Source organism: Schistocerca nitens, chromosome 1 (genome assembly GCF_023898315.1).
Source record: "Schistocerca nitens isolate TAMUIC-IGC-003100 chromosome 1, iqSchNite1.1, whole genome shotgun sequence".
NCBI classification, from domain to species: domain Eukaryota; kingdom Metazoa; phylum Arthropoda; class Insecta; order Orthoptera; family Acrididae; genus Schistocerca; species Schistocerca nitens.
The window spans coordinates 493,887,407-493,912,205 of NC_064614.1; the positions used below are offsets into that span (position 1 = coordinate 493,887,407).

The 24,799-nt window shown below is 40.6% G+C and overlaps 1 protein-coding gene across 1 annotated transcript in view; it reads right to left on the bottom strand.

Moving 5' to 3' along the window:
- LOC126252652 (kinesin-like protein KIF11-A) overlaps positions 1-24,799 on the bottom strand; it is a 226,820-nt gene that overhangs the window by 192,661 nt on the left and 9,360 nt on the right. Inside the window, exons 2-3 of the mRNA XM_049953558.1 lie at positions 18,602-18,749; positions 18,355-18,504 (exon numbers count right to left, since the gene is read on the bottom strand). Coding sequence (XP_049809515.1) covers positions 18,355-18,504; positions 18,602-18,749 — 298 coding nt within the window. The remainder of the gene's footprint in view (positions 1-18,354; positions 18,505-18,601; positions 18,750-24,799) is intronic.

Sequence of the window (24,799 nt, forward strand, 5' to 3'; positions counted from 1 at the left end):
CAGAGGGGGGGGGGGGTGTTAGTCGAATACAGGGTATCAAAAAATCTGGGTACACGGAATTCTAATAAACGTTCTATAAATATTAATAAAATAAATTCTAATACATTTTGTTTTCTCCAGATTGAATGATGGCTGTGTCTAAATAAGTAAAAGTTAGTATTCGAAGTGGAAGAGAAGGATCGTCCTATCACAAAACTGCAGAAGAATTTAACCTTTGACACCCTCATCAGCAATCTATTTGTTTTACTGCCATCAGGAAATTAATCACCTAGTTTAAAGTAACAGGGAGTATGTTGGACAAACCACATTTTGGATGACCTACGACTTTAGACGAAATTAAAGAGGCTGTCTTTGCCAACTTTATGCTATCCCAAAGAAATCACTTCATCTGACATTCATGGAGTTGGGTGTTCCAAGGTCAACCATCTAAAAAATCCTGGCACAGGAGAGGTTTCATCTGTAAAAGATACAGCTATTGCATCACTTAAATGAAGATGGTCCCGACAGACACAGATGTGTGAATGGTTTGCAGATAAATTGGATGAAAATTTCAATTTTACTGAAGACTGTGTAGTGAAGTGATGAAGCTGTGTTATGTCAATGGTGAAGTGAACAGAAAATCTTTGATACTGGTCTCAAAGCAATCCACACTGGGTGAGTACATCCAAAGAGCAGGGCTGCCAAAAGGTGATGTGTGCTTCGTGGAAAGCTCTTCTTTGAAGAAGATGTAAAAGATGAGATTTATCAGAACATACTGAGAGAGAAATTTATGTCTCAAACTGAGTGTTGGTGTTGGGTGACAGACTTCCAGACTGGTTTCAGCAGGATAAGGGCCCTGCCCATTTTTCTGCAGCTGTTAGAGATTGTCATTCAACCAATTTTCCCAATTGGATTGGGAGAAGAGGTCATGTGGCGTGTTCGCCTCATTCGCCAGACCTTTCTCCCCTTTATTTCTTTTTCTGGGGTATGCTGAAAGAATGTTTTCTCTATAAAGATTACAAATTTAAACCACCTGACAGAACACACTACCGTTCAAGTGTGCTAAGATCGATGGCAATTCCAACCTATTCCATCGAGTTCACCTACATCATGCAGAGCTCATCAAATTATGCATTGAAAAGCATGGAGATCATGTTGAAAATAACATTCATTAATGTTAAAGTGACTAAAACATGCTTTATTGTTATTTTTTAGAATTCCCTGTGCGCCCATATACCCTGTACAAGGCTGCGCAGTGGTAGGACATATTGGAAGGAGAGTTCCCACCTGCACTGTGCAGAAAAGCTGGTGTTGGTAGAAAGTAGGCACAGGTCGCAGGCTGGGAAGCAGTCAAAGTGAAGCACATTGTGTTGGGCAGCATGTTCAGCAACTGGTTGGTGCAGCTGCCTCTTGGCCATAATTCTTTAGTGACCATTCACACAGACATACAATTAGTTTGTTGTCATGCCAGCATAGAATGCAGCACAATGGTGGCAGTTGACTTGTAGATCACATGACTGGTTTCACAGGTAGACCTGTCCGATGGGATAGGTGATGCATGTGACTGGATGGGTGGTGGTGGTGGTGGTGGTGGTGGTGGTGGGAGGACGTATGGAACAGGTCTAGCATCTAGGTCTGCTGCAGGGATTTGAACCATAAGGCAAGGGGTTGGGAGCAAGGGTTCAATGGGCAGCAGAATACCGATGTGAGAGTGGTGGGAAGGATAGTGGGTAGGGCATTCTTCATTTCAGGGCACAATGAGAGGTAGTCAAAACCTTGGCAGAAAATGTGATTCAGTTGCTCCAGGCCTGGGTGGTACTGAATGACAGGCAGGCCGGTGGTATGTAGGCGGACACTGGGGAGACAAGGCACCTTCAGTTTATTTTATTTTATTTTTATTTACATGTCAAGTTCCGTAGGACCAAATTGAGGAGAAAATCTCCAAGGTCATGGAACGTGTCAGTACATGAACTTACAACATAAAAGTAATAACAGATAAAAATAAATGTTCATGAACCTGAAAGAAAATCAGTCCATAAGTTTAAGCAAACACTATCAGCATTACAATGAGAATCAGCTTAATTTTTCAAGGAACTCCTCAACAGAGTAGGAGTGACCCATGAGGAAACTCTTCAGTTTCGATTTGAAAGCGCGTGGATTACTGCTAAGATTTTTGAATTCGAGTGGCAGCTTATTGAAAATGGATGCAGCAGTATACTGCACACCTTTTTGCAGAAGAGTTAAGGAAGTCCGATCCAAATGGAGGTTTGATTTCTGCCGAGTATTAACCGAGTGAAATCTGCTTATTGTTGGAAATAAACTAATATTGGTAACAAGAAACGACAATAAGGAATATACATATTGAGAGGCCAATGTCAAAATACCCAGACTCGTGAACAGAGGTCGACAAGAAGTTCATGAACTCACACCACTTATTGCCCGAACCGCCCGTTTCTGAGCCAAAAATATCCTTCTAGGATGGGAAGAGTCTATGACACGTTCAGTGTTCCCCTTAGTATATTTGTAGAGAGGCTATTCGTCACTACTGAGGCAATGGCCAAGGGTGGCTAGTCTGCATGGAAAGGATTTCTTTGTATGGTATGAGTGGCAGCTGTCCAAGTGGAGGTGTTGGTGGCTGTGATACGGACAACAGTAGTGTGGTCATTTTTTAGATGGATGTAAACATCAAGGAAGGTGGCTTGTAGGGTTGACAATGATCAGGTGAAGTGAATCGGGGACAAGTGGTTGAGGTTCTGGAGGAATGTGGATACGGTGTCCTCACACTTGGTCCAGATCATGATGTCATCAATGAATCTGAACCAGGTAACGGGTTTGAGCTTCTGGGTGGTTAGCAAGGGTTCCTCTAGGTGGCTCATGAATAAGTTGGCACAGGATGATGCCATGTGGATGCTCACTGCTGGAACACAAATGTGTGACAGGTGATTCCTTCAAATGGTGATGTAACTGTAGGTGAGAGTGTAACTTATCATGGTGACCAGGAACGCTGTTTTAAGTCTTGAGTCAGTTGGGCACTTCAGTAGCAGCAAGGCCATGGGCATTAGGGACGTCAGTGCAGAGGGAGGTGGCACCAACAGTGACAAGCAGGGTGCTGTGTGGTAAAGGATCAGAAACTGTGGGGAGTTAGTGGAGGAAATTGTTAGTATCTTTCTCATAGGAGTGCAGGTTATGGGTAATAGGCTGTAGGTGGTGTTCTATGAGAGCATAGATTCCCTTAGTGGGGTCACAGTAAACAGCCACAATTGGGCATCTTTAATGGTTGGGCTTGAGTATTTCCTTTGGAAAGAACTGATACTTCAATGGGATTAAGGTTTGTGAAGGAGAGGTTGATGATTGTGTTTCAAGGTCTGTCGAGGTTCTGGATTCTATATGGTTGTGTGAGGGAGTTCCTGAGGGCATGATAAATCTAGCAGGTCTGCGAGGAGTAGATGGTAAACACGTCCTATCAACATGAGCTTTTCTGAATTGTGCAGGTGGGAATTCCCCGTGTTTAGTGGGGTCACAGTAAACAGCCACAATTGGGCATCTTTAATGGTTGGGCTTGAGTATTTCCTTTGGAAAGAACTGATACTTCAATGGGATTAAGGTTTGTGAAGGAGAGGTTGATGATTGTGTTTCAAGGTCTGTCGAGGTTCTGTATTCTATATGGTTGTGTGAGGGAGTTCCTGAGGGCATGATAAATCTAGCAGGTCTGCGAGGAGTAGATGGTAAACACGTCCTATCAACATGAGCTTTTCTGAATTGTGCAGGTGGGAATTCCCCGTGTAGTATACCCTACATTCCGATAACCCCCTCCCGGCCTGGGCCTCTAACTTTGCTAGTCCCTGTGTTACATCCACCTATCCCCTTCTCTGCTCCCACTCCAGCACTACACTGCCTTCTCCTGTTCTACAAATACATGCCTGAGTCTTTTCCCCTTCTATACTTTCTCCTTTTCCACTCCCATCCACACCCCTCAAACCTCCAAACAGCACCTAGCAGCCCTACCCTCTCCCATCACATCTCTGCATGCTCCTACACACAGCACTATATCTTCCGCCACCCTAACCCTCGCATCCCTTCCCCTCCCTGCCCCAAACTCTTCCTTACCATCCCCCCTATCCACAGATTGTTTCTCCCATCAACCGCATCTACTGTGCACAGTCCAGCAGTGCCAAAAGACAGCGGTAAACACATGTGCAAGTTGTGCTTGTGGGAATGTGTGTGTTTTCTACTTTAGAAGTTTTTTGGTAGAAAGTTAAAATGTATATGTCTTTTAGTGTGTGTGCATTTTAACAAGTTATCTTAAGAAGCTGCAGGGCTTTCACATATTCCAGTCCTTTAAACTGTTTCACTGTTGATGTATTTGTCTGTATGCTTTCTGTACATAAAACACACAACTCCTTAGCCATTACTATTATGTGAACACAGGAGCAAATTCTGTGACTTATGGCCCCCCCCCCTTTTTTTTTTTAAATCAATGAGGATGAGAATAACCCACGAGTTCATTTCTTGTCAACAATGTTCTCACGCAGCTCACTCAAATTACTGTGTGTTGCCATGCCCACTTATCTTGGCTCACCAAATGTACCATGTTTGGAACCAGTTATAGCTGGCCAAACCATCAGAGATGCTCACCACTTTGTATCAACCAGTGAACAATTGTACCCTGACCAATGTAACAGATGTGCCAAGTATTGTCCTCAAACCCTATGTAATACAATTCTTACAGATGACATCTTTATTGTGACATACAAACTGATTGCTTTAAAGTTCTGATCAATCCACCACTACAAATCTGTTAACAATAGCCAAAAATAATAACAAAAGTAGTTTTAATGTCTTACAAACAGGAAACAAATCTGAAATGTAGCTCGGGTATTTTTTATGGAGTAACTGACAAGGAGAGGGAAATCAGTGGTGCAATTGATTTTTTTAAACTATCTATACGGTGATGCAGGTTAAGATCTCAGGTATCATTCACTGCAGTCATTCACCCTGGAGAGCCCTCATTTGAGAGTAATTGAAAAAAAATCCGAATTTTGTGTGACAGTAGCGTTAAAAAATTATAATTATTTAGTCTAATTGTGTGGTACAACGAACAGGATAACAGCTTCACATCCAGGAGGTTGTGAGTCAAATCTTGTCAAATGAAGTAACTTCTTTTTAAATATTCATCAGAATAATTTCAATCATCATTTTTATTCAATTAATTGATTTTTTAATTCCATTCCTTTGCTACATAATTTTAATCATAATATCAACTTGCTCTCATTCTTCTTCATACCATTTTTCCCCACTCTGAATATTCATTCATGCGTTTCTAATTAATTTTATATATTAATTTTGATTTAATTTCTTTTGTTTTGTCACCCTGCTTTTTTGTCCACATTATTGCAAATAGCTATATTTCTTATTTTGCCCAAGTTTTGTTGTACTTACAAAACTGTCTTTCATGTAAATTTTCATCTGCGTTGTTTTGTCCATAGTGCAACAGGTATTCAGGTTATGTTCTGAATATTTGTATGACAACTAGCAGGCAAACAAAAATTGCACAATAATAATATTAAGCAAATGAAGTTCATACAGTGATTAAAATAAAGTGTCAAAAGAATAGAAATAAAAAATTAGTATATTTAATGAGATTCGAACTCACAACCTCTTATATGTGAAGCTGTTACCCTATCCATTATATCACACAACCGGACTACATAAAGCAACTTCTTTAATGCTCTTAAATGTCACACAAAATTCCGAATTTTTGTCAAATACTCGCAAATGAAAACCCGCCAGGGTGAATGGCTGCAGTGTGTGATACTTGGGATCATAACCTACATTACCATATAGATAGTTTCAGAAAGTCCATCACATCACTGGGCACCTCTCCTTGTGAGTACCAGTAATAATCCTCAAATAATTTTAAAAAATTTAAGTCTGGGACCAGGCATTTGTCGTTGATATGTTAGAATTTTTTTTTTTTTTTTAGCAGTGTAACAGTGAGCATAAATTACTATGTATTCATAGTGTACTATATATTTAACAGGCCACGAACATATGTAAGGCTACTACTGACTTGGGACTTAGTGCAGGAACTACCAATCCTGCACGATGTGTTTTATGGGCATAATAATTTTTAGGCAGGCAGGATGAAACTTAAAAAATAGGCAGCATTTTGTCACCGGAAGAAACCATGATCTAGTTAGTAATCTCATAGACAAATAGCATCAAAAAGATTTATTTTTTGTTGCTTTCATTAAGCACACCAGATGACGCTTCTGACTGCTAACAATCTCTAAATTTTTTATCCAAAGACTGTCTATTCTGCATCTACATCCGTAATTCACATGATACTGAGAAGTGCACTGTACCACACGTCACATTTTCTTATTGCTCCATTCACATCTTTAGCACAGGAGAAATGACTTCTTAAGCAATCCTCTCTGTAGGTTGACTGCCTTTTTTCATTATCTCACCAAGTAACTGAAGTCTCACCCATTGTACTTACAATTAAGCCTACATGTTCATTCCGTTTTGGTAAAATAATCCAAATACCTGGATGTAACCATCTGCAGGGATTGCTATACCCAGGTACTTGTAATAGATAACAAACCCAATTGTGAGGACAAAGCTATTCTTAATTTTGTGAAGTGCACATGAAAGGGATTCCGCTGTGTTCTGGAGCCTTCTTCAATTTTAACAATTTGATCTGTCTCTGAACACTAACTTAAGTAACATATAAATCACATTTTTTGCAACAGAGAGAGATTTGAACTGGACAGTACAGCTTTATGTTCATTTGAACAACAACCAGTCCTACGATTAAAAATATCTGGAATAACTGTATATTGTTTACAAGAAAGATTCAATTTAAAAATATTTTCAATGTGTCACTCTCGCATATTGTTTTGCAGCTTCTTTAGTCCTAGTTATGATATTAACATTATTAACACTCCATACAATTTTCATTTTCTTGTAAGTCAGTATCAGGTACTATTCATCAATCTCAAAGATTTTTGTTTCGAGTTACTGCAACACTGCATCGACTACCACAATAGTAGTGTTGTGACAACTGCCTGACCACCTCATTTCTGGAGCTACAGCAATCCAATGTTACAACTACTCTTCAGAAGAAAAGTAACAAAATGTTCATGAGTGTATATTCACACTTCTTCACGTGTTCCATGCCAAGTGGGCTAATTTCGAAAAAGGGTGATATTTTATTTTAACATTGGTAAAGTTTTACTTTCACCGTTTAATAGTTGCAGAGATACAGTCATTTGTTTGACCCCATAACATACCTTTCAACAGTGTACCGACCGATGAGTTAGCAGCAACTTTGCGACAGTATCTCAGACAATATTTTCATAAATTAAAGAAAACAAGGCCAAAGTGAAATTTAGCTTTTCAAATCTCCAGAACTAATTGTGAGATAAACCTGACATTGAGTGCAATAAATTACCAACCCTAGGTCTCAGAATATATAATTTTATTCGCCTCTTGCTTTCCAATAGTTTACACAAGCAGTGGTCAAATTGAAAATTTTTGTAAAAATCCCAAAAATTGAAATTTTTAGCACACCATTTTTGGAAAAGTATTTCCGGCAAACACAGTTAAACTATTTTCATTAGACTACATTCTGAGCCATCTAAAAAAGCTAGATTTGGTCTTGCAAGACGAGCACATAAGGTGCTAAAAAAACAATGAAACAGTGAAGGTGTTGTGAAGCTATGCCCCTTCACTGATAAACGAAATCTGACATTTTATTTTGTTTTTCAATTGTTTACTAGTATTTAGGTACAATCAGAAGCCCCAATGAAGAGACGTGAGATTTAAACCGAAAAACAAATAAAAAGTTGTGATTTTTAAACATATGTTAAGCACTCAAAACTATAAAATTCTTTTTCTAAAAATGAAAAGGTGTAAAGAATCCAGCAATAAGCATAGTGATCTTTTCTGCGTATCTAATAATTTAAGCTAATCAGCTGAGAGTTCCAGTATGGCAGTTTAAAGTCAGCAATTTGAAGAATGCTCACACCAACGTGAAAAGTACCGAGCTATGGACCAGATGTTATAGCAATTGCTAGCCAATTCATACAAGATGACCGATTATTGTGTATAAGCAATGGATCCATGCCAATCCGGACACTCAGGGCACGAAACAAATGCCAGTGGATTAATTTATTTAGGAAGTAGGAACAAAAATTTACAATTTTTCATGTCACTACGCCGTTAAACATCAAAGTTCGCACCTTTAAGCCACTACATTTGATCTAATAACAGGTAAGATTATTATCCTAATGGATTTTGCCAAAAATTACTCATTTACCATTCAGGATGCAATGCAAGTTTTTCACTGTGAAAATAGTTGAACAACAATTCACTCATTCATTCATCTTCTATTTTTCCAAATAAGAAAGTGGAATCAGAGTTCTTTAACCTGTCCATGACTGTCTGCAACAATACAACTACTTTTCATACTGACGAATTATGTAAAAAAAGTAAAATAAAACAAATAAAAAAATTGGTCAGATTTCCCCCACATCCATTATTTCCACTGATGGCTCCAACACCTAGATAAAACTACCTCAATTTGTGCTGTCATAAAGGACTTTAGAATGACAGCAGAATGGATTTTCTATGCTGCAAGTCATGTAAAGTCACCTTGCAATGGGATAGAAGATACAACAAATTTATTAGTGTCAAGAGCAAGCTTGCAATGGCCAGTTGATGGGCAGATTATTACACCTATTGATATGTTTCACTTCTACACAGAGCATTAATGTAATTAAATTTGCATTCACCAGCAAAGAAGATGGACAAAATAAATCTTCACGAGGACTCTTGCACAAGCTATACAAAAATAATTTTTTCCAACTGATGAAACATCAGTTCAAGTCAGCAGAGTTTGAAATAACACGTCATATTTTCTGGCAAATATTAGTGACACTGAAGGAGATATATTAACTTCGGATCTCCAGCCAGGACAACTGAACACTGCACGTATCTATCTATAAAAGATTTTTTTTGTTATGGTTTTAGGGCGCAAAACTGCTACGGTCATTAGCGCCCGTCTGTGACTTAGGAAAAGGTAAAAAAACCAAACTGGAAACCAGCAGCAATGGGAGCGAAACTCAAAAAAGTGAGAAACTAAAAACAAGGAAAGCTTAAAAAACCACTATAGAAGGGGGGTTGTTTGTCCCCAAAAAGAGCCTCAAATGACTGACACTAATAAACTCGAGAATGCGATCAGCTGAGTGCGTGCCATCTGCTAGAAGGGAAGATATATCAGGCGACAACTGTAGACGGGCGTGTAACGGAGTAAAATAGGGGCACTCAAGTAAAAGGTTTCTCACCATCCACAGTTGAGAGCAGTGAGGACAAGGCGGGGAAGGATCGCCACTTTAAAGATGTCGATGGCTAAAAAGACAGTGCCCCATTCAGAGTCTAGTTAACATTACCTCCTCCTGACGACGAGTTCGAGAGGAAGAGGTCCAAGCACAGGGAAGAGCTTTCATGTCCCGTACTTCATTATTGGGATGTGTCGACCAATGTGTGTGCCATAGAAGAGTAACAAGACGACATAAAACACTGTAGACTGGCGAAGGGAACCATGCGAACAGCAGGCTGCAGAAGAGAGACTGCAGCCTTGGCCGCTATATCGGCCACCTTGTTTCCACGGATACCAACGTGTCCCGGGACCCAGAGGAACACCACATATGCCCCCTAAGTGGAGGCAGTCCTGAATCCGGTGGACCAGAAGGTGGAAAGGGTAGAGAGCTTGGAGACTGAGGAGAGAGCTGAGAGAATCTGAGCATTTAATATACTCTATCCACTGATGGCGATGGATGTATTGGACAGCCTAGAGAACAGCGTAAAGCTCGGCAGTAAAAACCGAACACTGGTCGGGAAGCCGAAATCAATTTGGGGTGTCGCCAACAATATAGGCACTCCCAACACCAAGTGATGTTTTTGAGCCATCAGTGTAAATAAATGTGGCATCCTTCATTTGTGCGCATACAGCAGCAAATGCCCGATGATTAACAAGAGCAGGGGTACCATCCTTGGGAAACTGACGAAGGTCACAGAGCAGGCAGGTGGAGGACCAGAGCCAAGGCAGTGCTGTAACCCAAGTTGTCAAGAAAGTTTTAGGAAAGTGGAAGGAAAGAGAACGTAGCAGTTGAAGGAAGTAGACTCCCGGTGGTGGTAGAGAGAAAGGGTGGCCTGCTTACCCTAAGTCCAAGGAGACGTCGAAAAAAATGCCATGGGCCGGAATAGCAGGCATGGAAGACAGATGGCTAGCATAATGACTCAGGAGGACAGCTCGCCGATTGGACAGAAGAGGTTCAGCAGTCTCAGCATAAAGGCTTTCCACTGGGCTGGTGTAAAAAGCTCCAGTCGCTCCAACGAAATCCACAGTGATGGACATAGTCGAGACATCAAAGAATAGACGGCCGAGCAGAGGAGTAAACTGTGCTTCCCTAGTCCAATTTCGAGCGCACTGAGGCGCGATAGAGGTGAAGGACCACTCAGTCCGCTCCCAGGAGGTACCATTTAGGACACGGAGGGTGTTGAGGGATCGCAGACAGCGAGCCGAAAGATAGGAAACGTGAGAGGACCAGCTCAGTTTTCTGTCAAACATAAGACCCAAGAATATAGCAATGTCCGCAAACGGAAGGTTGACAGGGCCTAGATGTAAGGAAGGCGGAAGAAACTCAGTACGACGCCAAAAATTGACACAAACGGTCTTACTGGGAGAAAAGCGGAAGCCAGTTTCGATGCTCCAAGAGTGGAGGCGATCGAGACATCCTTGAAGATGTCGTTCAAGAAGGCTGGTCCGTTGAGAGCTGTAGAAGATCACAAAATCGTCCACAAAGAGGGAGCCCGAGGCATCAGGAAGGAGACAATCCATAATTGGATTTATGACTATAGCAAACAGTACAACACTTAGCACAGAGCCCTGGGGTACCCAGTTTTCTTGGGAGAAAGTACGAGAGAAAGTTGTGTTCACCCGCACCTTAAATGTGGGCTCTGCCATAAATTCACGAAGAGAAAGAAGCAGCCGACCTTGAAAGTGTGCAGAGGATGCCTGTCCTCCAAGAGGTATCGTATGCTCCCTCCAGATCAAAAAATATTGCTACTGTTTGGCGTTTCCGGAGAAAATTGTTGATGATATAAGTGGAGAGAGCAACGGCAGAACGATGCTTTCGGAAAGCGCATTGGGCAGTTGTTAAAGGACTTCGGGACTCCAGCCATCAGGCTAAATGGCAATTCACCATACACTCCAAAACCTTCCATACACTACTCGTGAGAGAAATGGGGCAATAGAGGGGATATGTTTGTCCTTACCAGGTTTCGGAACAGGAACGACGACAGCTTCCCACCATCAGCTGGGAAAAGTACTGTCGATCAAAATTCGACTGTAAAGGCGAAGGAGGTAGGGCAGACTATGGTATGATAAATGCAGCAACATTTGGATGTAGATACCATCTGGTCCTGGGGCAGAAGAGCGAGAAGATGAGAGTGTGTGTTGGAGCTCCTGCATGGAGAAAACAGTATTATAGCTTTCGCGATTTTGAGAGGAGAAATCCGCTGTACGTTCTTTGGGAGAAAAGTTGGCGGTTAATTTGAAGAGCTCAAAATCTCAGCAAAGTGTTGACCCAATGAGTTAGAAATTGCGGCGGGGTCCACTAAGGTATTATGCATGACAAACCGTCGAATCCGACTCCAAACTTCCGAGGAGGGAGTGAAGGTGTTAAATGAGGTAGTAAAGAAGTCCCAGCTTGCCTTCTTGCTATCGCGGATGACGTGACGGCATCACGCACGGAACTGCTTATAGCAGATACATTTGGCCAAAGTAGGATGGTGGCAGAAAACGCGAAGAGCACGTTGCCGCTCACGTATTGCTTCACGGCATCCCTCGTTCCACCAAGGAACTCGGGGGGCAGGGGGCGGGGGAGGGCAAAGCAGATGTGCGAGGTATTGAAAGTTCCGCAGCTGTAAGAATAACTTCTGTAACATGAGTGACCTCATTGTCGGCACTAGGAAAGTGGCGGTCATCGAATGTCGCTAGAGATGAAAAAAGTGTCCAATCAGCTCGGGCAAAACTCCAGCGCCTCGGGCGCATATGTGGCAGTTGTGTCTGCAATCTAAGGACACAGGGAAAGTGGTCACTCAAGTGTGTATCAGCAAGAGCAAACCATTCAAAGCACTGAGCTAGCTGATCAGTACCGACCGAAAGGTCCAAATGAGAGAAATTTGTAGTGGAGGTAGACAAAAATGTAGGGTCCCCAGCATTGAGGCACACAAGATCCACTTGGTGGAATATGTCTATCAATAGTGAGCCGCGCGGACAAGGACGCGGAGATCCCCCAAAGCCGGTGGTGGGCATTGAAGTCCCCAACCAGCAAATAGGGGAGCAGAAGCTGACCAAGAAGATGAGGGAGATCAGCTCTTGCCATTGGTGTGGACGATAAAATGTATGTAGTACAAAGAGAGAAGGTGTATCCAGAAAGGGAAAGACGGACAGCGACAGCTTGGAAGGAATTAATTAAGTGAATTGGGTGATAATGGACAGTACCATGGAGAAGAATCATGAGTCCTCCATGTGCCGGAGTGCCGTTAACAGAGGGGAGATCAAATTGGACTGACTGAAAATGAGGGAAAACAAAGTGATTGTGGGGACGCAGCTTTGTTTCCTGAAAACAGAAGATCACTGGAGAGTAGGATCGCAAGAGGATCGACAATTCATCCCAATTGGCTCGAACGCCGCAGATATTCCAATGGATAATGGACATAGGGTGGACAGAAAAGGGAAGAATGTGACCAAGGGTGCCCTCAACTCAACGTCTGCTCGGAGACGGCGGCCGACAGCGTGGAACGGTATTCATTCAGCCGCAGGCAGAAGATCCTGATACATAGGTTGTTCGGGAACAGCTCCTGCCACCAGCGATCAGCCGCCAGCAGTGCACCTCGGCGACACAGAAGACGGCTGAGGGCGGTTACCGCCAGGTGGTGCTGTAGATGAGACAGGCCGTGGCGGAGAAGGAGAGGAACTGGGTTTCTTATTAGCCTTCCTGGAAACAAGACACTGAGATGAGGGAGGAATCGATGGTTGTGCAGTCGGGGCATGTAAAAAATCGACATGAGTAGGCTTTTTTTTGGAAGTCCGGGTGTCTGATTTTGGGGCTCGTTATTTAGCAGAAACCGATGAAGGGTGATCCATAGTGAGCAGGTGTGAGAGGGGAGGTAGAACAGGCGATCTTTGTGCTGACCGATCTGACGACTGTGGCTCCAAAGGTGAGATCACAAGTCTGCATGGCTGCCTCCTTTGTAGGCCGAGGAGAGACAAGGACAGTGCTGTATTTACCTGCGTTAGGCACAGTGGGCTTTTGACTGGCGAATAACTTTCGAGCAGCAAATGTCGACACCTTTTCCTACACTCTGATTTCCTGAATGAGCAGTTTGTCTTTGAAAATGGGGCAATCTCTAGAGGAAGCGGAGTGGTCAACCATACAGTTGATGCAAAGAGGGGATGGAAGTGGACAAGCACCCTCATGGCCATCCTTGTCACACGTAACGCATTTGGCCGGATTGGAACACGACTGGCTGGTACGATTGAACCACTGACACAGATAGCAACACGTAGGGTATGGATGTAAGAGCGAACGGAAATTATCTCATAGCCTTTTTTTATGTTCGATGGAAGTTTAACTCTGTCAAATGTCAAGAAGACAGTACGGGTTGGAACCAAGTCCTTGTCAACGCTTTTCATGACTATGAATAGCTGTTACGCCCTGGTCAGACAGGTAGTTTTGAATTTCCTCGTCGGACAATCCATCGAGGGAGCGTGTATAAACCACCCCATGTGATGAATTTAAAGTGCGGTGTGCTTCCACCCGGACAGGGAATGTGTGTAGCAATGAAGTACACACCAATTTTTGTGCCTGGAGGGCACTGACTGTTTCTAACAACAAGGTGCCATTTTGTAATCGGGAACAAAACTTTACAGGACCTGCAATTGCGTCAACACCTTTCTGAATAATGAAAGGGTAGACTGTGGAGAAGTCTTGACCTTCGTCCGACCGAGAAACAACAAGGAACTGTGGCACTGATGGATGAATTGTCCGTGGCTGAGACTCATTTAACTTTCGCTTGTGAGCAGATATAGTAGATGATGAGGAAACCATTGCGGAAGTATTCCCCCACGATTACCGGCATCTCCGATGGCGCGCTCCTTCCTTGTGGGGACCCTCTTTGAAGGCACTCCTGCCTTAGGTGATTGTTCACACCTCAGGTCACATCTCCCGACTGGCCGTCACCAGGGGATACATATGTGTCCTACCTGTCTACCCGGGGCGAGGAATCACGCGTTACCCCGTCACGGGCTACACGTGGGAATGTGTGGGTCGGCCTTCAGACACGCACAGGAAGAAAAAAAAGAGATAGGGTAGAACAAAGAAAAGGAAAGGAAAGGAAAGAAGAGAGGTCTCAAACACCGCAGCAGAGAAGAGGGTAAAGACAAGAGGTAAGGAAAAGAGAAGGACAAAGGAGGGACAGAGACTTGCCAGTAGAGAAAGAGAAGAAGAGAGACTGTTTGACAGTTTCAAGCGTCCGTCTCTGGACGTAGGCACTAAACATACTCCCAGAGGGGGAGAAAGGGAAGGGAAGAGGCAGAGGTGGGGGGATGTGGAAAAGGAAGGTATGCAGCCCGGAAAGGAAAGACGGCCGCACTACCTCGGGGTCCCGTGCTCACTACACACGTATCCACAAAAGATTTGTGGGCCCCCTGGGGAGGGGGTTATGAAAGAGAGGTGGATTGGAAACCTATTTAAGAGTTCCGGCAGGCAGGAATATGCTTTAATAAGCTTCATCAGGGTGTACACGTAGACAAGGGAAAAAATCCCCATATTTCCCAGTTAAAAATACACTTTTTTGTGTTGAGTGACAGTATACTTTACCTCAGAACTGTAAAACTTATCAATCCTTTGAATGGTAAGGTTTTATACATAGAGCTTCCCGGCATTTAGAAAACAAAACCCAGCAAAGAATGGGTTTTTGCAAGCTCTTTTGATATGCAGCAACATATGCACCGCATATTTTTATATTACGAAAGTATGAATTTGAATTTCACCAAACACAGTACTTTAGTTTCCAAAGTACTGAAATTGAGATGCACTTTTGTAAAGTCTATCATAGCTCGTGTCACATGATACTGCCAGTCCGATGACAGCAGATATTAGCACGTGAAGAAAACAGCCAACCAGATGCAATAAAAAGATTATCAGATTGTTGCTAACACATTTCATGAGGAAATGTGTGTGATTGCTTTACGAACTGGCTGCTAATGTTAAGTGTTTCTTGTCCTAAAGAAGACTAGTTTAAATCCATTTAAACTATGGTTAAGGTTAATTGAAAATCAGTATTTCAACTAGATGGCTGTCTTATTCACCTGCTATTCTGTAATTGATGCTGAAGTCCAGCCATGTTCAAGATGTTACAGTAGCTATTCAGGGCATGGGATACATGGTGTAGTCAGCCACTAGTGACATAACTTTAAACAGTGCAGACACACAAATAGGGAAAGTTACAATATCATAAAAAGGAAAGTTGCAACTCACCAACAAAAAGGCTGTCACAAATAAAGCTTTTGGCCAGTAAGGCCGTCTCTCTCACACACACACACACACACACACACACACACACACACACACACGACTGCAGTAACAGGCAACTGAAACCACACACTATTGTTTCAGTTGCCAGAGACTGCAGTCGTGTTCAAGTTTGTGTTTGTGCGCGCTCACGGGCGCGCGCGCACAGGGGTGGGTTGTTGACTATTTTTGACAAAGGCCTTATTGGCTGAAAGCTTTATTTGAGACAGTCTTTTTTGTTGTGCCTATCTGCGACTCACCATCTCTGCTATATTGTTAGTAGCAACTTTCCTGTTCATAATATTGTTACATTCCATCCTGAATTTTTCATTGTTTAATATGAAAAATTAATGGTTTAAATTAATATATATTGTGTAGCTACAAGGAAAGGTGTTAGTCTTTAATATACATCACACAAATGTACCAGTAAAATTTTAAATGACAAATGTCAGATCTTCTAGGCTCAAAACTATTAAGTGGTTGGTCCTCAAAGCATTAAATTATAAGAGAGTCAAACACACTGTGATTTAAGAAATTCATCGCAGATTCTCACAGTAATATAATTCAATTTGCGTAAAAGGAAATTTCCTTTGAAATTTACACTTTTCAAACCAACATTTGCAATATTTTCCTACGACCTGCTAGAAATAGGTTTGTTTCACCGTTGCCAGAGAACACCAGAAAACAGTCATTACTATATGACACAGGAAGGCCTTATGTTCATATGTATATAGCATTCATCTTCTTACATTATGTCATAAAAAAAACAGGACATCAGAGGATACTCCCAAGAGCATCAGAATTTTGTAAACAGTACTAAATTCATAATTCGGCGCATTCATATGTCAAGATTCGCAATGAAGTATGCCCATACCCGATATTAAGCTTTTCAGTGTGGTTTCTGGGGCAAATTTTCTTGGAGTACCAGTACAGTATTGTCTCGTGTTTGGTTCTTTTATATGTACCAGAAGATGAAAACATGCACATTAAATTCAGTGAACAGTTGAAACTAGCCTACAATGTGAAATGAAAAAATTCATTTCAAATAAATTGACTACTTCTGTTGGAAAGGTTAATAACAGCCAAATTTCTTTAGAAAATCAACAAAACTGACTTCATTGTTCTGCAAGACCATTAATGCTTGACTGCCAAAAACGTGAATGAGATCAGAAAACTGAAACTAACAACAATTTTAGCCTTCTGTGATTATGTGAATTTATTTTAATTCACTTGACAGCTCCCGGCCACAGAAATTCATTTAGTTTTCATTTGACGTGAGAGCTGTAAACTAAGAGGAAACAACAAAATCACTAAATGTAAACATGGGTCACATGGAGACTACCCCCTTCGTCACTATAACTCAGACTGGTCTGCGCATGCATGAATCCAGCAGCTAGCGGGTGCCAGAAAAATTTCTGCTGGTAGCATCTGGCTGTTTGTTGCTACTGCTGATTCAGCTACACAGCCAGAAATGGGAGAAAGTACTGCTCATAAGCGTCTCAACTGCACAAGCAAACATGCATGAGCCTGCTGCCAACTGCTCATTTCCTTTGTAACTTTTTACTTTTTTTTCCTGTCATTTATGTTTCATTGCTGCAGTATAATCACAGTAGTGGGATATAGCAAAATTCTGTTACAGTATCAGTTCTTAGCTGTCAAAACCACAAATTTTAACTTTAAACTAAAATGAAAAATTTCTAGAATTATAAAAAATTCCCATATTTTTCCCCAGTTGTGTCTGTGCATATACGCCCTGTTTATGCACCCACATAGCCCGCAAATTTGTTTTATTTGCCATCAAGGAGTGACAAGTGTGGTATTCCTGATCTGTCTTTATTGCAGTTATTATAGCTCAGTCGGTGACAATCTGCCCAGCAAATGAGACTTCTAAACTAAGTAGCTTAGAGTGGACATAAACTTCAGACCTAAAAGAGACAACATCTACTTTTGGCCTCTTATGTTTGCATTACAAAAATGAATCAAGCATTAGGTGGTTTGGAACATGGCCTTACTAATGAGAATGGTTGAAAAAGAGTATGCAGAATATAATTTTTTGTAAAAGTGGGATCAAAATGTGAATTTTTGTCATTTTTACTAAAGTCGTCAACTTTGCCATCAACTTGTACACTAGTGGAAAGTAGTAAGAGAATTAAATTTTATATTCTAAGACCTTTTGTTGGCAAGTTGTAACATACAAAGCTTCAGTTTATTACACACTTACTTGGCAAGAGTCATAAAATACACCTCACATTTTTTCCAAGCTGCTATTTTTTGGCCAATTTTGCTTAAAGCTATCCACGTGAAAAACATTAAAATTTTTGTTAATTATTTCATTATGAGTCAAAAAAGTTGTACAATAGGGCCTAGCCTTTTTCTTTCTTTCAAGAAAATACTGATACGGATATTATGTCTCAAAGTTGCTGAAAACTTGTGGGTACTAGCTGCCAGCTGCATTATAGGGTCAAATAAATGACTATCAAAACAATGTTCATTAAAAATAAGTGTCTACTGAGAACATGTACAAATGTTCACACAAAATTCCATCAAAATCCATTATCATCGTGTGGGAGTCTCTAGACCATTTGGCATGGAATCCGCCTTAAACATCTAGTACCAGTACCTTCAATTAAGAATGTGTAAGCCAGAGGTTTCACTTGCTACAAAAATTCTTATCTAATATTTGAACTAACATTAAATAGATTTAATAACAAAAATTAATTTTACTTACAGTTTGCCACGAACTTAAAGCATTCCCCTTTTCGCCTAACATAGTGAATGTCTTTCCTGTGCCAGTCTGGCCATAAGCAAATACTGTACAGTTGTAGCCAGACAACACCTCATCAATCAATGGACTAACAACACAGTTATAAACATCAATCTACAAGCAACAGAAAAAAGTTACAAATTACTGATAGAAAGGCAATGAAATAGAACATAACTCCATTCTGTAATATCAAAAAAACAAAAGCTATTACCTGTTTAGAACTGGGTCCAAAAACACTGTCAAAGGTAAAAGTTTTTGTTACTTTATCTGAAGTCCTTTCGCTGATTTTCACTTCTTTTGAACCAGAAATTTCAACGACATTAGTAGTTCTCTGATTTTTTTCAGAGTTGTTCATTGGCCTGTAGAGGGTCAATTTTTTTTCATCAACTGAATGTTATATTTTGTATCAAAAATGACTTTACTGAAAATGCTTGCATTAATCAAGGACAGAAAGCAAAGAAAGCTGGACTTCATTTAGCACTGCCTGTGATCAGACAATATTAACTGTAAAAGTTTACAATTACATTCAAGTAAGTATGGTTAAACTCCTATGACACGGGAGAATTTAAAGAAGAAATACTACTACTAAAGTAATTAAAGTGATATTTACGATGAGTAGAAACATCTATTTGCAACATTGTTTTCGATGAAGTGTGCAAGAAGTTTCCAACCATGTTTGTTGTTTGTGTCCTACTCCACACTAGTGACAAAATTTCATGTTCAGTACTCCCAATTTGTACTACACAAAGTCTGACGGAGAGGATGAATTAGTGCTACATTAATTACAGGCAAATGAATTTTTTTTAAACTTTTTAGTTTGATAGTTTATCTTCATGGATTTTTATGCGCCGAATCCAAATCTAGCCTTAGTTTTTTTGTATCACCCATAGTTTTCGAGCAATATGCTTTTTATTATATAGTATACAAATCCTATGCTATACAGTAAATGAGGAACTTAATGAAGCGTAGTTTGTATTTACAGTAAGATACTTAAAACAATGATACGTGTTAATAGGGGTTTCACTTGTCAGCTGGAATTGGTTTGAATTATCTTTCTCTTATTTCTTTGAAGCGTCAGTGTAACTTTTTCTATGATGAGTCGCTTGCTGAACTTCTTGGTGAAGTGACCAACAGCTGGTCCCCATCCTGTTGGTGTTCCAGCAGCCTTGGCAGCTTTTTTCCATCACTTCAAGCCCTGGTGAAAACACTCTCCTCGCTCCTCACTAACATCTCCAATATTATCCAGGAAGTAACCAAGGTGACTGTGCAAAAAGTGAACTTTCAGGCTCATTAAACATCATAAAGTTTTAAACTTCTTTAACACTGTAGCTATAATAGAAACATATTCTGGGTCTTTTTCATCTCCTAAGAACTTTGTAACAACTTGCTTGAATGATACCCATGCTTCTTTCTCATTTAAGGTCGTTGTGGATTCAAAGTTAACATCGAACATCAATTTTCTAATGACAGGTCTGACAAAAACGCCTTCTTTTAGTTTAGCTTCTGAAAGGTGTGGAAACTTTTGGCAGAGATACTTAAAACATGGTCCATCTCTAGGCAAAACCTTTACAAACTGTTTCATTAGGCCTAACTTTATATGTAGAGTTGGTAGGAATATGTTTTTTGGCTCTACAAGGTTTTTGTGTAGAATGTTCTTCTCACCAGGTTTTAAAGGCTCCCTCCCTGACAAGTTCTTTCTGCACCAGTGTTTATCCCTAACCCTACTGTCCCATTCACTCAAGAAACATGGAAATTTGGTAATGCCACCTTGCTGACCAAGGAGCATGCGTGTTACTTTTAGATCGCCACATATCACCCAACCATGAGCAGAACAGCCTATTTCATTTAGCACCATTTCTACGTTTTCATAGCTTTCTTTCATATGTATAGAATGCACATCAGGTATAGATGCATACATGTTACCTTTAAACTAGTTTTGGATGAATCAATAAACAGCCTTATCTTGCATCAACTTCATTTGTATGCTCATAATTTTTTTTCGAATTTGGAGACACTACTGTTAGTTTGAATATCTCTGCACTGGGTTAAGTTACAGCACAGCAAATGACTAAATTGTTTTGAGGAAAGTCTCCTCTACAACATCGTTTATTACCCAAAATATGCTTAGTTCAAAAATTACCTTCAAAGTTGGGTACTGGAAATTTAGAAAATTCACTTTTTAGACCCAAAACTAACAACCAAGGAATTATTTATCAGAGTATTTTTTCTCTAGTTAGATAACAAACTACTCGCCTTAAATAGAGAAAGAACACTGACAAATGTTTCCTTAATTTTTGAAATTTGAAAATCTTTTTTTAATGTTAAGTTTGGAGCTAGTTATCTCTGGTGGGACTGGACATAAAAATTTGATTTTAGCACATTTTTTACATCTATATGGTAAAGTACTGCAAAAATTTCAACACTGATATTTGACTGAACTTTTGAAACTGAGGAAATAATTCACATTACACTACAACTTATCTTAAAGTTGTTGCCTATTTACATGGTTTATTGTTTCATTATAATAATGTATAGCTGTACAATATTTAGTTAACAGCATCACCCTATATTTAGTTGGTATTATTTTAACAACAAAATATTAAACAGGAGTTTTTGCTTTAGTTCTGTTAAAAAAATAATAAGTAAAAAAACAAAAAAACACCATTAACATCTAGGTTTATTCTCACTCAAGTTGCACATTATTACAAGTTCAAAATGAAAAAAACTAAAATAATATATGCATGAAATTTCTCTATTGTTGAAAAGGCTACAGTTCTGTGTACGAGATTAGACCTCACGACAAGTGTGTACAAGAGCCCAATGGGTAGAATAACAAGGCTGCACAGGAGCCCAGTAGTCAGTGACAAATATGTACATCAACTGTGTACCCCATTACTTTTGCTGGGTGTGGCATTGTTGTCAGTCTATTCAGAAACCTGTCAGAGTGGATGTAACTACTTCATTGAGAGTGTAGAATATTTTGTGCGCTTCTGTCATGAGTGCAATTTTTTAATTAATTAAAATAATTTTAAAATTCAATAATAAATGTCTATGGGACAGATAGTAAGTGAAGTGTCACAAAAAAAGTTACAGGTTCAGTTTCAAAAACTTAAAAATGTTCATGAGTTTGAAGAAGATAGACAAACTTCGTTTACATTACGAGTAAGTTGTTCTATGTCATCATCGGTTTGTATCACGATAAAAAATATATACTGAGGTACAATCACATTTTTAGAAAAAATGCTCTAATCCACTTATAGTTCATTAAAAAGCCAGTTGTAAAAAAGATTTCAAGGAAATAAAACTTGGGGTTGAGGGAAATAAAATTGGAACATTTGGCTCTGAGCACTATGGGACTCAACTGCTGTGGTTATCAGTCCCCTAGAACTTAGAACTACTTAAACCTAACTAACCTAAGGACATCACACACATCCATGCCCGAGGCAGGATTCGAACCTGCGACCGTAGCAGTCCCACGGTTCCGGACTGCGCGCCTAGAACCGCGAGACCACCGCGGCCGGCCTTGGAACATTTGCCCTTAAGAACTAGTAAAACAGCTTCCAGAATGAAACTTTATGTAATTCCTGGAAATATTCCCTGTGCCCAAACTGTTATTTGAAAATGTGTGTCTTGGAACCATTTATATCCCTAATGAGGAACCTACAAGCAAACTGGATTTTGCTTGTTCTAATTTAGAGCTATCCCCTTCTTTAAAAATAAAAAAAATCACTATGGTAGCAGAATAAGAGAAAGCAAGATACGAGTTTCATACAAAATTAGAAAACACAGGATCATGCTTTAATAATGCAGATACCAACAGTATTTCTAAGAAACAAGAAATCTACCCCCAGAATCATTCATCACTGAATATTTGAGCTTAATCAAGAAATTGAAAAAGTGTTCAGAGACACCTAAAGAGGAAAAAGTTAAAATTTTAAGTTTGCTCCCTGACTCATGGTCTAGAGTAAAAATAGTTCACAAGTTCAACATTTCTGATTATTTGCTTAGACTAATCTGAAAATTAGTGAAAGAGCACAGCATTCTACCAGTTTTAGGAAAGAAGAAACGAGAAGGTATTAGTGACAAGGTAATTGAAAAGATCCAACAGTTTTTTCTGATGACAATGGAAACAATATAATGTGTTCTGGTAGCAAAAATAGAAAAAGAGTTGTTACAAATGGAGTTACAGTAACAAAGCAGAAAAGACTAGTGCTATACAATTGAGATGAACTTCATGTACGAGGGCAGTTCAATAAGTAATGCAACACATTTTTTTTTTCTGAAACAGGGGTTGTTTTATTCAGCATTGAAATACACCAGGTTATTCCCCAATCTTTTAGCTACACAACACTATTTTTCAACGTAATCTCCATTCAATGCTACGGCCTTACGCCACCTTGAAATGAGGGCCTGTATGCCTGCATGGTACCATTCCACTGGTCGATGTCAGAGCCAACGTCGTACTGCATCAATAACTTCTTCTTCATCCGCGTAGTGCCTCCCACGGATTGCGTCCTTCATTGGGCCAAACATATGGAAATCCGACAGTGCGAGATCGGGGCTGTAGGGTGCATGAGGAAGAACAGTCCACTGAAGTTTTGTGAGCTCCTCTCGGGTGCGAAGACTTGTGTGAGGTCTTGCGTTGTCATGAAGAAGGAGAAGTTCGTTCTGATTTTTGTGCCTACGAACACGCTGAAGTCTTTTCTTCAATTTCTGAATAGTAGCACAATACACTTCAGAGTTGATCGTTTGACCGTGGGGAAGGACATCGAACAGAATAACCCCTTCAGCGTCCCAGAAGACTGTAACCGTGACTTTACTGGCTGAAAGTATGGCTTTCAACTTTTTCTTGGTAGGGGAGTGGGTGTGGCGCCACTCCATTGATTGCCGTTTTGTTTCAGGTTCGAAGTGATGAACCCATGTTTCATCGCCTGTAACAATCTTTGACAAGAAATTGTCACCCTCAGCCACATGACGAGCAAGCAATTCCGCACAGATGGTTCTCCTTTGCTCTTTATGGTGTTCGGTTAGACAACGAGGGACCCGGCGGGAACAAACCTTTGAATATCCCAACTGGTGAACAATTGTGACAGCACTACCAACAGAGATGTCAAGTTGAGCACTGAGTTGTTTGATGGTGATGCGTCGATCATCTCCAACGAGTGTGTTCGCACGCTCCGCCATTGCAGGAGTCACAGCTGTGCACGGCCGGCCCGCACGCGGGAGATCAGACAGTCTTGCTTGACCTTGCGGCGATGATGACACACGCTTTGCCCAACGACTCACCGTGCTTTTGTCCACTGCCAGATCACCGTAGACATTCTGCAAGTGCCTATGAATATCTGAGATGCCCTGGTTTTCCGCCAAAAGAAACTCTATCACTGCCCGTTGTTTGCAACACACATCCGTTACAGACGCCATTTTAACAGCTCCGTACAGCGCTGCCACCTGTCGGAAGTCAATGAAACTATACGAGACGAAGCGGGAATGTTTGAAACTATTCCACAAGAAATTTCCGGTTTTTTCAACCAAAATTGGCGGAGAAAAAAAATGTGTTGCATTACTTATTGAACTGCCCTCGTAGCTTCCAAAAATGCTAATCCTGAATGCAAAAGTGAAGGTCAAAATTTTGTGACCTTTACCCGAAGTGGTGTATTTTAGCCGGATCCAAGTGGTTGTTTGTATCATCAAAATGTCAAACTGATGACTGCAGATGCAAAACTCGATGTTGACAACCACGAAGAGTTACTACATTTTATGTTCTTTGTTACTAACAATTTGTGACTGAATGATGAGTTTCTGTGATAAATGTCCTGGTAAAGAAGTCACTCCTGAATTGTTTAACAGATCTGAGGAAGAAATGCCCAACAAAGTTACCTTCAAATAGTGGGTCACAATAACAGGTCCAAAAAAACAGTGGTTAAATCTCAGGAAGATTACTCTGAATCTTTAACATTAACTTTCTAAAATACAAAGCAAGTTTTTGAAGAGCAAAACAGGACAACTTTATGGAACTGAATACATAGCACTAGCTGATTTTACAGAGAACTTAACATTTGTGGTTCAGGATGGTTCGTTTCCTGATTTAAAAGGGGGGAGGTACCAAACTGCGAGGTCATCTGTCCCTTGTTCCCAGTAGAACAATTACCCAAGGGAAAGAAGGAAATGAAAATGTATGGCACAATAAGTGGAGTAAGGAACAACCAGAAGAACGACAGAAAGGAGAAGCCAGCCACTCTGCAACACATTAAAACCTCCACCCTAAACGCTCTAGGGTGGGCAACAAAGAGGGACAAAGGACATGCACTAAAACTTAGATCAAATGCTAAAACCCACCCTCATGAATAAAACGTAAAACTGAAGCTTCTGTTGAGGCATTGTCACCCAACACTGAAGGTAGGGTGCTGGG